The following is a 16,660-nucleotide window of genomic DNA, read 5'->3' as shown; positions in this document are numbered from 1 at the left end:
CATTGGCAAATATTTTCTCCCATTCTGAGGGTTGTCTTTTGGTCTTGTTTATGGTTTCCTTTGCTGTGCAAAAGCTTTGAAGTTTCATTAGGTCCCATTTGTTTATTTTTGTTTTTATTTCCGTTACTCTAGGAGGTGGGTCAGAAAGAATCTTGCTGTGATTTATGTCATAGAGTGTTCTGCCTATGTTTTCCTCTAAGAGTTGGATAGTTTCTGGCCTTATATTTAGGTCTTTAATCAATTTTGAGCTTATTTTTGTGTATGGTGTTAGAGAATGATCTAATCTCATACTTTTACATGTACCTGTCCAGTTTTCCCAGCACCACTTATTGAAGAGGCTGTCCTTTCTCCACTGTACATTCCTGCCACCTTTATCAAAGATAAGGTGTCCATATGTGCATGGGTTTATCTCTGGGCTTTCTATCCTGTTCCATTGATCTATCTTTCTGTTTTTGTGCCAGTACCATACCATCTTGATAACTGTAGCTTTGTAGTATAGTCTGAAGTCAGGGAGCCTGATTCCTCCAGTTCCTTTTTTTGTTCTCAAGATTGCTTTGGCTATCCGGGGTCTTTTGTGTTTCCATACTAATTGCGAAATTTTTTGTTCTAGTTCTGTGAAAAATGCCAGTGGTAGTTGGATAGGGATTGCATTGAATCTATAGATTGCTTTGGGTAGTAGAGTCATTTTCACAATGTTGATTCTTCCAATCCAAGAACATGGTATATTTCTCCATCTATTTGTATCATCTTTAATTTCTTTCATCAGTGTCTTATAATTTTCTGCATAGCGGTCTTTTGTCTCCTTAGGTAGGTTTATTCCTAGATATTTTTTTCTTTTTTTTTTTTTTTTTTTTAACATCTTTATTGGGGTATAATTACTTTACAATGGTGTGTTAGTTTCTGCTTTATAACAAAGTGAATCAGTTATACATATACATATGTTCCCATATCTCTTCCCTCTTGCGTCTCCCTCCCTCCCACCCTCCCTATCCCACCCCTCCAGGCTGTCACAGAGCACCGAGCCAATATCCCCGTGCCATGCGGCTGCTTCCCTCTAGCTATCTACCTTACTACGTTTGTTAGTGTGTATATGTCCATGACTCTCTCTCGCCCCGTCACAGCTCACCCTTCCCCCTCCCCATAACCTCAAGTCCGTTCTCTAGGAGGTCTGCGTCTTTATTCCTGCCTTACCCCTAGGTTCTTCATGACATTTTTTTTTTCTTAAATTCCATATATATGTGTTAGCATACTGTATTTGTCTTTTTCGTTCTGACTTACTTCACTGTGTATGACAGACTCTAGGTCTATCCACCTCATTACAAATAGCTCAATTTCGTTTCTTTTTATGGCTGAGTAATATTCCATTGTATATATGTGCCACATCTTCTTTATCCATTCATCCGATGATGGGCACTTAGGTTGTTTCCATCTCCGGGCTATTGTAAATAGAGCTGCGATGAACATTTTGGTACATGACTCTTTTTGAATTTCGGTTTTCTCAGGGTATATGCCCAGTAGTGGGATTGCTGGGTCATATGGTAGTTCTATTTGTAGTTTTTTAAGGAACCTCCATACTGTTCTCCATAGTGGCTGAACCAATTCACATTCCCACCAGCAGTGCAAGAGGGTTCCCTTTTCTCCACACCCTCTCCAGCATTTATTGTTTCTAGATTTATTGATGATGGCCATTCTGACTGGCGTGAGATGATATCTCATTGTAGTTTTGATTTGCATTTCTCTAATGATTAATGATGTTGAGCATTCTTTCATGTGTTTGTTGGCAGTCTGTATATCTTCTTTGGAGAAATGTCTATTTAGGTCTTCTGCCCATTTTTGGATTGGGTTGTTTGTTTTTTTGTTGTTGAGCTGCATGAGCTGCTTGTAAATTTTGGAGATTAATCCTTTGTCAGTTGCTTCATTTGCAAATATTTTCTCCCATTCTGAGGGTTGTCTTTTGGTCTTGTTTATGGTTTCCTTTGCTGTGCAAAAGCTTTGAAGTTTCATTAGGTCCCATTTGTTTATTTTTGTTTTTATTTCCATTACTCTAGGGGGTGGGTCAGAAAGAATCTTGCTGTGATTTATGTCATAGAGTGTTCTGCCTATGTTTTCCTCTAATAGTTTGATAGTTTCTGGCCTTATATTTAGGTCTTTAATCCATTTTGAGCTTATTTTTGTGTATGGTGTTAGGGAGTGTTCTAATTTCATTCTTTTACATGTACCTGTCCAGTTTTCCCAGCACCATTTATTGAAGAGGCTGTCCTTTTTCCACTGTACATTCCTGCCACCTTTATCAAAGATAAGGTGTCCATATGTGCATGGGTTTATCTCTGGGCTTTCTATCCTGTTCCATTGATCTATCTTTCTGTTTTTGTGCCAGTACCATACTGTCTTGATAACTGTAGCTTTGTAGTATAGTCTGAAGTCAGGGAGCCTGATTCCTCCAGTTCCTTTTTTTGTTCTCAAGATTGCTTTGGCTATCCGGGGTCTTTTGTGTTTCCATACTAATTGCGAAATTTTTTGTTCTAGTTCTGTGAAAAATGCCAGTGGTAGTTGGATAGGGATTGCATTGAATCTATAGATTGCTTTGGGTAGTAGAGTCATTTTCACAATGTTGATTCTTCCAATCCAAGAACATGGTATATTTCTCCATCTATTTGTATCATCTTTAATTTCTTTCATCAGTGTCTTATAATTTTCTGCATAGCGGTCTTTTGTCTCCTTAGGTAGGTTTATTCCTAGATATTTTATTCTTTTTGTTGCAGTGGTAAATAGGAGTGTTTTCTTGATTTCATTTTCAGATTTTTCATCATTAGTATATAGGAATGCCAGAGATTTCTGTGCATTAATTTTGTATCCTGCCACTTTACCAAATTCATTGATTAGCTCTAGTAGTTTTCTGGTAGCATCTTTAGGATTCTCTATGTATAGGATCATGTCATCTACAAACAGTGACAGCTTTACTTCTTCTTTTCCGATTTGGATTCCTTTTATTTCCTTCTCTTCTCTGATTGCTGTGGCTAAAACTTCCAAAACTATGTTGAATAAGAGTGGTGAGAGTGGGCAACCTTGTCTTGTTCCTGATCTTAGTGGAAATGCGTTCAGGTTTTCACCATTGAGGATGATGTTTGCTGTGGGCTTGTCATATATGGCCTTTATTATGTTGAGGAAAATTCCCTCTATGCCTACTTTCTGCAGGGTTTTTATCATAAATGGGTGTTGAATTTTGTCAAAAGCTTTCTCTGCATCTATTGAGATGATCATATGGTTTTTCTCCTTCAATTTGTTAACATGGTTTATCACATTGATAGATTTGCGTATATTGAAGACTCCTTGCATTCCTGGGATAAACCCCACTTGATCATGGTGTATGATCCTTTTAATGTGCTGTTGGATTCTGTTTGCTAGTATTTTGTTGAGGATTTTTGCATCTATGTTCATCAGTGATATTGGTCTGTAGTTTTCTTTCTTTGTGACATCCTTGCCTGGTTTTGGTATCAAGGTGATGGTGGCCTCGTAGAAGGAGTTTGGGAGTGTTCCTCCCTCTACTCTATTTTGGAAGAGTTTGAGAAGGATAGGTGTTAGCTCTTCTCTAAATGTTTGATAGAATTCGCCTGTGAAGCCATCTGGTCCTGGGCTTTTCTTTGTTGGAAGATTTTTAATCACAGTTTCAATTTCACTGCTTGTGATTGGTCTGTTCATATTTTCTATTTCTTCCTGATTCAGTCTTGGCAGGTTGTGCATTTCTAAGAATTTGTCCATTTCTTCCAGATTGTCCATTTTATTGGCATAGAGTTGCTTGTAGTAATCTCTCATGATCTCTTTTATTTCTGCAGTGTCAGTTGTTACCTCTCCTTTTTCATTTCTAATTCTATTGATTTGAGCCTTCTCCCTTTTTTTCTTGATGAGTCTGGCTAGTGGTTTATCTATTTTGTTTATCTTCTCAAAGAACCAGCTTTTAGTTTTATTGATCTTTGCTATTGTTTCCTTCATTTCTTTTTCATTTATTTCTGATCTGATTTTTATGATTTCTTTCCTTCTGCTAGCTTTGGGGTTTTTTTGTTCTTCTTTCTCTAATTGCTTGAGGTGCAAGGTTAGGTTGTTTATTCTAGATGTTTCCTGCTTCTTAAGGTGGGCTTGTATTGCTATAAACTTCCCCCTTAGAACTGCTTTTGCTGCATCCCACAGGTTTTGGGTCGTTGTGTCTCCATTGTCATTTGTTTCTAGGTATTTTTTGATTTCCTCTTTGATTTCTTCAGTGATCACTTCATTATTAAGTAGTGTATTGTTTAGCCTCCATGTGTTTGTATTTTTTACAAATCTTTTCCTGTAATTGATATCTAGTCTCATGGCGTTGTGGTCAGAAAAGATACTTGATACAATTTCAATTTTCTTAAATTTACCAAGGCTTGATTTGTGACCCAAGATATGATCTATCCTGGAGAATGTTCCATGAGCACTTGAGAAAAATGTGTATTCTGTTGTTTTTGGATGGAATGTCCTATAAATATCAATTAAGTCCATCTTGTTTAATGTATCATTTAAAGCTTGTGTTTCCTTATTTATTTTCATTTTGGATGATCTGTCCATGGGTGAAAGTGGGGTGTTTAAGTCCCCTACTATGAATGTGTTCTTGTCGATTTCCCCTTTTATGGCTGTTAGTATTTGCCTTATGTATTGAGGTGCTCCTATGTTGGGTGCATAAATATTTACAATTGTTATATCTTCTTCTTGGATCGATCCCTTGATCATTATGTAGTGTCCTTCTTTGTCTCTTTTAATAGTCCTTATTTTAAAGTCTATTTTGTCTGATATGAGAATTGCTACTCCAGCTTTCTTTTGGTTTCCATTTGCATGGAATATCTTTTTCCATCCCCTTACTTTCAGTCTGTATGTGTCTCTAGGTCTGAAGTGGGTCTCTTGTAGACAGCATATATAAGGGTCTTGTTTTTGTATCCATTCAGCTAATCTGTGTCTTTTGGTGGGAGCATTTAGTCCATTTACATTTAAGGTAATTATCGATATGTATGTTCCTATTCCCATTTTCTAAATTGTTTTGGGTTCGTTATTATAGGTCTTTTCCTTCTCTTGTGTTTCTTGCCTAGAGAAGATCCTTTAGCATTTGTTGTAAAGCTGGTTTGGTGGTGCTGGACTCTCTCAGCTTTTGCTTGTCTGTAAAGGTTTTAATTTCTCCATCAAATCTGAATGAGATCCTTGCTGGGTAGAGTAGTCTTGGCTGCAGGTTTTTCTCCTTCATCACTTTCAGTATGTCCTGCCACTCCCTTCTGGCTTGTAGGGTTTCTGCTGAGAGATCAGCTGTTAACCTTATGGGGATTCCCTTATGTGTTATTTGTTGTTTTTCCCTTGCTGCTTTTAATATGCTTTCTTTGTATTTAATTTTTGACAGTTTGATTAATATGTGTCTTGGCGTATTTCTCCTTGGATTTATCCTGTATGGGACTCTCTGTGCTTCCTTGACCTGATTAACTATTTCCTTTCCCATATTAGGGAAGTTTTCAACTATAATCTCTTCAAATATTTTCTCAGTCCCTTTCTTTTTCTCTTCTTCTTCTGTAACCCCTATAATTCGAATGTTGGTGCGTTTAATGTTGTCCCAGAGGTCTCTGAGACTGTCCTCAGTTATTTTCATTCTTTTTTCTTTATTCTGCTCTGCAGTAGTTATTTCCACTATTTTATCTTCCAGGTCACTTATCCGTTCTTCTGCCTCAGTTATTCTGCTATTGATCCCATCTAGAGTATTTTTAATTTCATTTATTGTGTTGTTCATCGTTGCTTGTTTCATCTTTAGTTCTTCTAGGTCCTTGTTAACTGATTCTTGCATTTTGTCCATTCTATTGTCCATTCTATCTCCAAGATTTCGGATCAACCTTACTATCATTATTCTGAATTCTTTTTCAGGTAGACTGCCTATTTCCTCTTCATTTGTTAGGTCTGGTGGGTTTTTATCTTGCTCCTTTATCTGCTGTGTGTTTTTCTGTTTTCTCATTTTGCTTATCTTACTGTGTTTGGGGTCTCCTTTTTACAGGCTGCAGGTTCGTAGTTCCTCCTGTTTTTGATGTCTGTCTCCAGTGGCTAAGGTTGGTTCAGTGGGTTGTGTAGGCTTCCTGGTGGAGGGGACTAGTGCCTGTGTTGTGGTGGATGAGGCTGGATCTTGTCTCTCTAGTGGGCAGGTTCACGTCTGGTGGTGTGTTTTGGGGTGTCTGTGGCCTTATTATGATTTTAGGCAGCCTCTCTGCTAATGGGTGGGGTTGTGTTCCTGTTTTGCTAGTTGTTTGGCACAGGTTGTCCAGCACTGTGGCTTGCTGGTCGTTGAGTGAAGCTGGGTGCTGGTGTTAAGATGGAGGTCTCTGGGAGATTTTTGCCGTTTGATATTATGTGGAGCTGGGAGGTCTCTTGTGGACCAGTGTCCTGAAGTTGGCTCTCCTACCTCAGAGGCAGAGCCCTGACTCCTGGCTGGAGCACCAAGAGCCTTTCATCCACACGGCTCAGAATAAAAGGGAGAAAAAGTAGAGGGAATTAGTAGAAGTATGAGGAAAGAAAGAAGGAAAGGAGGGAAGGAAGGAGGGAAGGAAGTAAGGAAGGAAGGAAGAAAGAAAGAAAGAAGCAAAGAAGGAAGGAAGGCAAGAAGGAATGAAAGGAGGGAGGGAGGGAGGAAGGAAGGAAGGAAGGAGGGAAAGAAGGAAAAACAGAAAGAAAGAAGATACAGTAAAAATAAAATAAATTATAATAAAGTTATTGAATTAAAAATTTCTTATTTAGGAAAAAAAAAAAGGAACGGTTAGAACCTTAGGACAAATGTTGGAAGCAAAGCTATACAGACAAAATCTTACACAGAAGCGTACACATACACCCTCACTAAAAGAGGTAAAGGGGGAAAAATCATAAATCTTGCTGTCAGAGACCATCTCCTCAATTTGGGATGATTCGTTGTCTAAAGGAGGGAAGGAAGGAAGGAAAGAAAGAAAGAAAGGATGAAGGTAAAGTATAATAACGTTCTTAAAATTAAAATTGATTATTAAGAAAAAAGTTTTAAGAAAAAACCATGGACGGATAGAACCCTAGGACAAATGGTGGAAGCAAGACTATACAGACAAGATCTCATACAGAAGCATACACATACACATTCACAAAAAGAGGAATAGGGAAAAAAATCATAGATCTTGCTCCCAAAGTCCACCTCCTTAATTTGGGATGATTGGCTGTCTATTCATGTATTCCACAGATGCAGGGTACATCAGGTTGATTGTGGAGCTTTAATCTGCTGCTTCTGAGGCTGCTGGGAGAGATTTCCCTTTCTCTTCTTTGTTCTCACAGCTCACAGGGGCTCAGCTTTGGATTTGGCCCTGCCTCTGCGTGTAGGTCGCTGGAGGGCGTCTGTTTTTTGCTCAGGCAGGACGGGGTTAAAGGAGCCGCTGATTCGGGGGTTCTGGCGTACTGAGGCCGGCGGGGAGGGAGGGGCACGGAATGCGGGGCGGGCCTGCGGCGGCAAAGTCCGGCGTGACCCTGCACCAGCCCGAGGCCCGCCATGAGCTCTCCTGGGGAAGTCGTCCCCGGATCCCGGGAACCCGGCAGTGTCGGGCTGCACAGGCTCCGCGGAAGAGGGGCGTGGAGAGCGACCTGCACTCGCACACAGGCCCCTTGATGGCGGCAGCAGCAGCCCCAACGTCTCCCGCCCGCCTCTGGGATCCGCGCCTCCAGCCGCGGCTCGCGCCCGTCTCTGGAGTCCGCGCCCTCAGCCGTGGCTCGCGCCCGTCTCTGGGGTCCGCGCTTTCAGCCGCGGCTCACGCCCGTCTCTGGATTCCGCGCTTTCAGCCGCGGCTCGCGCCCGTCTCTGGAGTTTCTTTAAGCAGCATTCTTAAACCCCTCTCCTCACGCACCAGGAAACAAAGAGGGAAGAAAAAGTCTCTTGCCTCTTCGGCAGGTGCAGACTTTTCCCCGGACTCCCTCCCGGCTAGCTGTGGTGCACTAACCCCTTCAGGCTATGTTCAAGCCGCCAACCCCAGTCCTCTCCCTGCGCTCCGTCCGAAACCGAAACCCGAGCCTCAGAGCCTCAGCTCGCAGCCCCGCCCGCCCCGGCGGGTGAGCAGACAAGCCTCTCGGGCTGGTGAGTGCCGGTCGGCACAGATCCTCTGTGCGGGAATCTCCCCGCTTTGCCCTCCGCACCCGTTGCTGTGCACTCCTCCGCGGCTTCGAAGCTCCCTCCTCCGCCTCCCGCAGTCTCCGCCCACGAAGGGGCTTCCTAGTTGTGTGGAAACTTTTCCTCCTTCACAGCTCCCTCCCACTGGTGCAGGTGCCGTCCCTATCCTTTTGTCTCTGTTTATTCTTTTATTTCTTTTGCCCTACCCAGGTACGTGGGGAGTTTCTTGCCTTTTGGGAGGTCTGAGGTCTTCTGCCAGCCTTCAGTAGGTGTTCTGTAGGAGTTGTTCCACGTGTAGATGTATTTCTGGTGTATCTGTGGGGAGGAAGGTGATCTCCGCGTCTTACTCTTCCGCCATCTTCCTGCTCTCCCGCCTGATTCTTCCAGCTACGTTTTTCGTTCTCAAGATTGCTTTGGCTATTCTGGGTCTTTCGTATTTCCATAAAAATTATGAAATTTTTTGTTCTAGTTCTGTGAAAAATGCCGGTGGTAGTTTGATAGGGATTGCATTGAACCTGTAGATTGCTTTGGGTAGTATAGTCATTTTCACAGTGTTGATTCTTCCAATCCAAGAACATGGTATATCTCTCCATCTATTTGTACCATCTTTAATTTCTTTCATCAGTGTCTTACAATTTTCTGCATAGCGGTCTTTTGTCTCCTTAGGTAAGTTTATTCTGAGATATTTGTTTCTTTTTGTTGCAATGGTAAATGGGAGTGTTTTCCTAATTTCATTTTCAGATTTTTCATCATTAGTGTATAGGAATGCCAGAGACTTCTGAGCATTAATTTTGTATCCTGCTATTTTACCAAATTCATTGATTATCTCTAGTAGTTTTCTGGTAGCATCTTTAGGATTCTCTATGTATAGTATCATGTCATCTGCAAACAGTGACAGCTTTACTTCTTCTTTTCTGATTTGGATTCCTTTTATCTCCTTTTCTTCTCTGATTGCTGTGGCTAAAACTTCCAAGTCTATGTAGAATAAGAGTGGTGAGAGTGGGCAACCTTGTCTTGTTCCTGACCTTAGTGGAAATGCTTTCAGTTTTTCACTGTTGAGTACTATGTTGGCTCTGGCTTTGTCATATATGGCCTTTATTGTATTGACGTAAGTTCCCTCTATGCCTACTTTCTGGAGGGTTTTTATCATAAATGGGTGTTGAATTTTGTCGAAAGTTTTCTCTGCATCTATTGAGATGACCATATGGTTTTTTCTCCTTCAAGTTGTTAATATGGTGTATCAAATTGATTGATTTGTGTATATTGAAGAGTCCTTGAACTACTGGAACAAACCCCACTTGATCATGTTGTATGATCCTTTTAATGTGCTGTTGGATTCTGTTTGCTAGTATTTTGTTGAGGATTTTTCATCTATGTTCATCCGTCATATTGGCCTGTAGTTTGTGACATCCTTGTCTGGTTTCGGTATCAGGGTGATGGTGACCTCGTAGAATGAGTTTGGGAGTGTCCCTCTTTCTGCTATATTTTGGAAGAGTTTGAGAAGGATAGGTGTTAGCTCTACTCTAAATGTTTGATATAATTCGCCTGTGAAGCCATCTGGTCCTGGGCTTTTGCTTGTTGGAAGATTTTTAATCACAGTTTCAATTTCACTGCTTGTGATTTGTCTACTCATATTTTCTATTTCTTCCTGATTCAGTCTTGGCAGGTTGTGCATTTCCAAGAATATTTCCATTTCTTCCAGGTTGTCCATTTTATTGGCATAGAGTTGATTTTAGTAATCGCTCATGATCTTTTGTATTTCTGCAGTGTCAGTTGTTACTTCTCCTTTTTCATTTCTATTGATTTGTCTTCTCCCTTTTTTTCTTGATGAGTGTGGCTAACGGTTTATCAATTTTGTTTATCTTCTGAAAGAACCAGCTTTTAGTTTTATTGGTCTTTGCTATCGTTTCCTTCATTTCTTTTTCATTTATTTCTGATCTGACCTTTATGCTTTCTTTCCTTCTTCTAACTTTGGGGGTTCTTGTTCTTCTTTCTCTAATTGCTTTAGGTGCAAGGTTAGGTTTTTTATTCGAGATGTTTCCTGTTTCATGAGGTAGGATTGTATTGCTATAAACGTCCCTCTTAGAACTGCTTTTGCTGCATCCCATAGGTTTTGGGTCGTTGTGTCTCCATTGTCCTTTGTTTCTAGGTATTTTTTGATTTCCTCTTTGATTTCTTCAGTGATCACTTCATTATTAAGTAGTGTATGGTTTAGCCTCCATATGTTTGTATTTTTTACAGATCTTTTCCTGGAATTGATATCTAGTCTCATAGCATTGTGGTCAGAAAAGATACTTGATACAAGTTCAATTTTCTTAAATTTACCAAGGCTTGATTTGTGACCCAAGATATGATCTATCCTGGAGAATGTTCCATAAGCACTTGAGAAAAATGTGTATTTTGTTGTTTTTGGATGGAATGTCCTATAAATATCAATTAAGTCCATCTTGTTTAATGTATCATTTATAGCTTGTGTTTCCTTGTTTATTTTCATTTTGGATGATCTGTCCATTGGTGAAAGTGGGGTGTAAAAGTCCCCTATTATGAATGTATTACTGTTGATTTCCCCTTTTATGGCTGTTAGTATTTGCCTTATGTATTCAGGTGGTCCTATGTTAGGTGCATAAATATTTACAATTGTTATATCGTCTTCTTGGATCGATCCCTTGATCATTACGTAGTGTCCTTCTTTGTCAATTCTAATAGTTTTTATTTTAAAGTCTATTTTGTCTGATATGAGAATACTATGCCAGCTTTCTTTTGGTTTCCATTTGCATGGAATATCTTTTTCCATCCCCTCACTTTCAGTCTGTATGTGTCTCTAGGTCTGAAGTGGGTCTCTTGTAGACAGCATATATATGGTTCTTGTTTTTATATACATTCAGCCAGTCTGTATGGGACTCTCTGTGCTTCCTGGACTTGACTAACTATTTCCTTTCCCATAATAAGGAAGTTTTCAACTATAATCTCATCATATATTTTCTCAGTCCCTTTCTTTTTCTCTTCTTCTTCTGGAACCCCTATAATTCTAATGTTGGTGCGTTTAATGTTGTCCCAGAAGTCTCTGAGACTGTCCTCAGTTCTTTTCATTCTTTTTCCTTTATTCTGCTCTGCAGTAGTTATTTCCACTATTTTATCTTCCAGGTCACTTATCCGTTCTTCTGCCTCAGTTATTCTGGTATTGATCCCTTCTAGAGTGTTTTTATTTTCATTTATTTTGTTGTTCATCGTTGCTTGTTTCATCTTTAGTTCTTCTAGGTCCTTGTTAAATGTTTCTTGCATTTTCTCTATTCTATTTCCATGAATTTGGATCATCTTTATTATCATTATTCTGAATTCTTTTTCAGGTAGACTGCCTATTTCCTCTTCATTTGTTAGGTCTTGTGGGTTTTTATCTTGCTCCTTCATCTGCTGTGTGTTTTACTATCTTCTCATTTTGCTTATCGTACTTGTTTGGTGTCTCCTTTTTGCAGCCTGCAGTTTCATAGTTCCCGGTTTTTTTGGTGTCCATCCCCAGGGGCTAAAGTTGTTTCAGTGGATTGTGTAGGCTTCCTGGTGGAGGGGACTAGTGCCTGTGTTCTGGTGGATGAGGCTGGATCTTGTCTTTCTGGTGGGTACGTCCACGTCTGGTAGTGTGTTTTGGGGTATCTGTGGACTTATCATGATTTTAGGCAGCCTCTCTGCTAATGGGTGTGGTTGTGTTCCTGTCTTGCTAGTTGTTTGGCATAGGGTGTCCAGCACTGTAGCTTGCTGGTCGTTGAGTGAAGCTGGGTGTTGGTTTTGAGATGGAGATCTCTGGGAGATTTTTGCCATTTGATATTACGTGCAGCTGGGAGGTCTCTTGTGGACCAGTGTCCTGAAGATAGCTCTCCCACCTCAGGGGCACAGCACTGACTCCTGTCTGCAGCACCAAGTGCCTTCCATTCTCATGGCTCAGAATAAATGGGAGAAAAAGGAGAAAGAAAGAAAAAGGATAAAATAAAATAAAATAAGGTAAAATAAAATAAAGTTATTAAAAGAAAAAAGTAATTTTTAAGAATTTTTTTTTAAAAAACTTAACAAACAAACAAAACAACACCAAAAAATGGATGGATAGAATCCTAGGACAAATGGTGAAAGCAAAGGTATACAGAGAAAATGTCACACAGAAGCTTACACATGCACACTCACAAAAAGAGGAAAAGAGGAAAAAATAATAAATAGTGCTCTCAAAGTCCACCTCCTCAATTTGGGATGATTCGTTGTCTATTTAGGTATTCAACAGATGCAGGGTACATCAAGTTAATTGTGGAGATTTAATCCGCTGCTCCTGAGGCTGCTGGGAGAGATTTCCCTTTCTCTTCTTAGTTCTCACAGGTCCCAGGGGCTCAGCTTTGGATTTGGCCCTGCCTCTGCGTGTAGGTCACCGGAGGGCGTCTATTCTTTGCTCAGACAGGACGGGGTTAAAGGAGCCGCTGATTCGTGGTCTCTGGCTCACTCAGGCTGGGTGGAGGGAAGGGTACGGAGTGTGGGGTGAGCCTGTGGCAGCAGAGGCCGGCGTGACGTTGCACCGCCTGAGGCGCACCATGCGTTCTCCCAGGGAAGTTGTCCCTGGATCCCGGGTCCCTGGCAGTGGTGGGCTGCACAGGCTCCCCAGAAGGGAGATGTGGAGGGTGACCTTTGCTCGCACACAGGTTTCTTGTTGGTGGCAGCAGCAGCCTTAGCATCTCATACCCGTCTCTGTTGTCCTCACTGTTAGCCATGGCTCGCGCCCGTCTCTGGAGCTCCTTTAAGCTGTGCTCTAAATCCTCTCTCCACGCTCACCAGGAAACAAAGAGGGAAGAAAATGTCTCTTGCCTCTTTGGCAGTTCCAGACTTTTTCCCGGACTCCGTCCCGGCTAGCCGTGGTGCAATAACCCATTCAGGCTGTGTTCAGGCCGCCAGTTCTCTCCCTGCACTCCAACTGAAGCCCGAGCCTCAGCTCCCAGCCCCCGCCCCCCGTCCTGGCGAGTGAGCAGACAAGCCTTTCAGGCTGGTGAGTGCAGGTTGGCACCGATCCTCTGTGCGGGAATCTCTCCACTTTTCCCTCTGCACCTGTGGCTGTGCTCTCTTCCGCGGCTCCAAAGGTCCCCCCCTCCGCCACCCACAGTCTCTGCCCATGAAGGGGCTTCTAGTGTGTGGAAACCTTTCCTCCTTCACGGCTCTCTCCCACTGGTGCTGTTCCCGTCCCTATTCTTTTGTCTCTGTTTATTTTGCCCTACCCAGGTACGTGGGGAGTTTCTTGCCTTTTGGGAGGTCTGAGGTCTTCTGCCAGCTTTTAGTAGGTGTTCTGTAGGAGTTGTTCCATGTGTAGATGTATTTCTGATGTATCTTTGGGGAGGAAGGTGATCTCCGTGTCTTACTCTTCTGCCATCTTCCCCCCTCCCCTTTTTTTAAAAACAATTCTCTTTTAACATTTTATGAAACAAGCAGGCAAATGGAAAATAATTTGGAAGATGTTGGTATAGGTTCGATAGGATGTTTCTTTCTTGCTTTTAATCTTTTAACATTAGATATAATTGGAACATTTGAAGAGATTATTAGACTTTCAAAGACATTTAAAATGCCTTTTATGCATTTTCAGAAGCGTCTACAGGAAAATAAACAGTTGCTTGGCAACCTGGAATTTTGTTCTAAACTGCTTTTCTTTTTTGGAGGGATATTATTAATGCAACACTTCGTTAATTTAATTAAATGCTATTTTTAAAATATAAAACCATGTTGCAGTGAACTGACCCACCATTTCATTTAATTGTAAACCTCAAGATTTGATTACTCATAGTTCTCCTTTAGTTAATTTACTTATTCACAGTTTTGACAGAAAAGCTTTCAAACTAATATGAAGAGATAGGCACAGTATAACCAATTAGGAAACTATAAAATTGCCTTAATTTTTGTTCAATCACTGCTGCAAATCCAAATTCACATTTTTCCCCTTGTAAATTTTTCTACGCAGCATGGATTTTTTCCCCCACTGCACTTCTAGGTTAAGGACTATAGATCACATAAATTTATAAGTCTAATGCTTGTTTACTAGTGAGAAAGGAGTCCAAGAAAAATTTTGCTTTAGAGCATGCATGGATAACATCTATACAAAACCAGAAGTATGACAAAACTATACAGTACAAAGTAAATCTAGTCAGAATTATTGCTTCATAAAGGACTGTAAAGACCACTTATTCCAACCCTTTCATTTTTCATATTGAGTAATCTGAATCCTTGAGAAGTTATATGACATGATTTTTCCCTTGTTCTGGTCAGTGACTTATAATGCCTCTCTTCAAACCCATTTAGAGAGTTTTAAAGAAATTAAAATCAAGATTAAGAAGGTGGGATTTAGTAGACAAAGCACTAAGGGTACATGTCAGGAGACACGAGTTCTCATCCTAGCTCTACTGTCTGTGTTGTATTAAGTCCCTCACTTTTCCTCTCTAGGATTCAGTTTTTCATTTGTAAAATGGAAGGGTTGGTTTAGATATTCATTAAAGTTCTTGTGACTCTTAAGAACTATTTTCACCACTCTAAGTCTGAGTAATATTCCATTGTATATATGTACCACATCTTCTTTATCCATTCATCTGTTGGTGGACATTTAGGTTGCTTCCATGTTCTGGGTATTGTAAATAGTGCTGCAGTGAACATTGGGGTGTGTGTGTCATTTTGAATTATGGTTTTCTCAGGGTATATCCCAGTAATGGGATTGCTGGGTCATATGGTAGTTCTATTTTTACTTTTTTAAGGAACCTCCACTCTTTTGCAGCAACCAATACATGCCTTCTTTTCTTTGATTTGCATTTGCAGGGGAGAATGATTTCACTGAATTCTAAAATACTGTTTTAAATCTGCCAGTTTTTTTTCTTTTTCTTTTTGGCCCGTGGTACCAGTGCACCAGTAGATGGTTAGGGATTTCGATACTATTTAAAAATAATTTAGTTGAATTCACTATACATTTTGAAGGGCATTGGTGGAGTACAGATTGATCTATTTTTAGTACCAATTTCTGGTTATATTTCTATGGTTTTGCTGGATATAGACTTCCTAGGAGGAAGAATTTCAAACTTATGCACTCATATTTTATCTTTGGGTTTTCTATTCCTACCTCTTTGTACCATTATATAGAGTTTTAAAAATTGCCTTATATTAATACAAAAGAATGTAATTATACTACAAGGGCTGGCACACTTTCAGAGGTGGCCTGCCATGTTTTCATTTATTTGGTCCCTCAGTATATAAGAAGGAGGTCAGTAAAAAGGTATAAAGACAACTTTGTGTTTCCTCCCCTTAATTCTTCTTTCTAAGGTAACTCTCATAAGGAAGGTAGCCCATTCTTTAGTAGAAGTGCTAGCAAGGATATTCACTAGAAAGTTGTTCCTTCTAGCATTTCAGAGTGCTTCCTCTGACAATGTTGTTTTAGATGGATTTCAGTGCATGGTGAGCTCTGTCTAAAACAACTGTCCAGAGCTCTTAATAGACACCAGAACACATTAGCAAGAGTTTTGAAATTTCTCAGACAATTTTCACATTATGCTGTTTGTTTTCTCTGTGCTGTTTTCAATTGGGAATCAGACCCATATTTAATGCTTTTTCAGATGTTCAAACTGTCCATTGTAAGAAGTTATTAGAGGAGTTGAAAATTACTTTGTTAAAGAATATTATTCATAAATTAGACTTGGGCTTACTTTTGGCTTGTGCTGTGCAGCATAGGCCTGTTAAAGAAATGTATACAGTCTTCAATTACATTAAGAAATGGCCGCTGTTTTAAAAGAATGGTTATGGTTTTAGGTATAACAGCTGCAACAATGGCTGAGGCGATGAAGCTGCAGAAGATGAAGCTTATGGCTATGAACACTCTTCAGGGAAATGGAAGCCAAAATGGGACCGAATCAGAGCCTGATGATCTTAATTCTAATACAGGTGAGTGTCTTCAGGAATCCAAAGCAGGTGACTCTCATTGCTTTATTCTGGGAAGGGAGAGAGGAGGGCTGAGAGGAGAGGAAAGAATAATATGTATACTTTGATTATCAGCAGTTAGTACAAAAGGAGGCTTAACCCTACCTCTAATTTGTACATTGAAATTAGAAAACTATTATGGGTCAGAATCCCATTTCAGGAAACATTGATTTATCTCTATTGTTTTGTTGTGGTGGGGTTAAATTCTAATTTTTATAGTGCTAACTATTGCACCTTTTGATTGCTAAAAGCTGCCTCCTTCAATTTCACCTCAGGCTTCTTAATTTTTCTCTAAATAATTTGCCACTGAAATGCAGTTCTGAGAATCCACCTTTGCTTCAAGCTGGAGTACCACCTCCTTAGATAAGTGAGGGTGCTGGGAGACTTAAGGAATTATTGGCAGGGGCTAAAGATGTAGAACAAGAAGAAAAAAAGAAAAAGAGATGGAAAAAGGGGAGAAAAGAGAAAGATGCCTGTGGAATAGAATGTTCCCTCCTTTCTTAGTAACTGTTTTTTTTTTCCTTGACCCTGTGATAA

The 16,660-nt window shown here is 40.2% G+C and overlaps 1 protein-coding gene across 1 annotated transcript in view; it reads left to right on the top strand.

Annotated features, from left to right (window-relative positions):
* DACH2 (dachshund family transcription factor 2) overlaps positions 1–16,660 on the top strand; it is a 638,130-nt gene that overhangs the window by 393,354 nt on the left and 228,116 nt on the right. The window contains exon 4 of the mRNA XM_060002017.1: positions 15,956–16,087. Coding sequence (XP_059858000.1) covers positions 15,956–16,087 — 132 coding nt within the window. The remainder of the gene's footprint in view (positions 1–15,955; positions 16,088–16,660) is intronic.

Source organism: Delphinus delphis, chromosome X (assembly GCF_949987515.2).
Source record: "Delphinus delphis chromosome X, mDelDel1.2, whole genome shotgun sequence".
NCBI lineage: Eukaryota > Metazoa > Chordata > Mammalia > Artiodactyla > Delphinidae > Delphinus > Delphinus delphis.
Note: the sequence above shows the minus strand (reverse complement) of the source record. Positions and strands in the feature narration are given on the sequence as shown.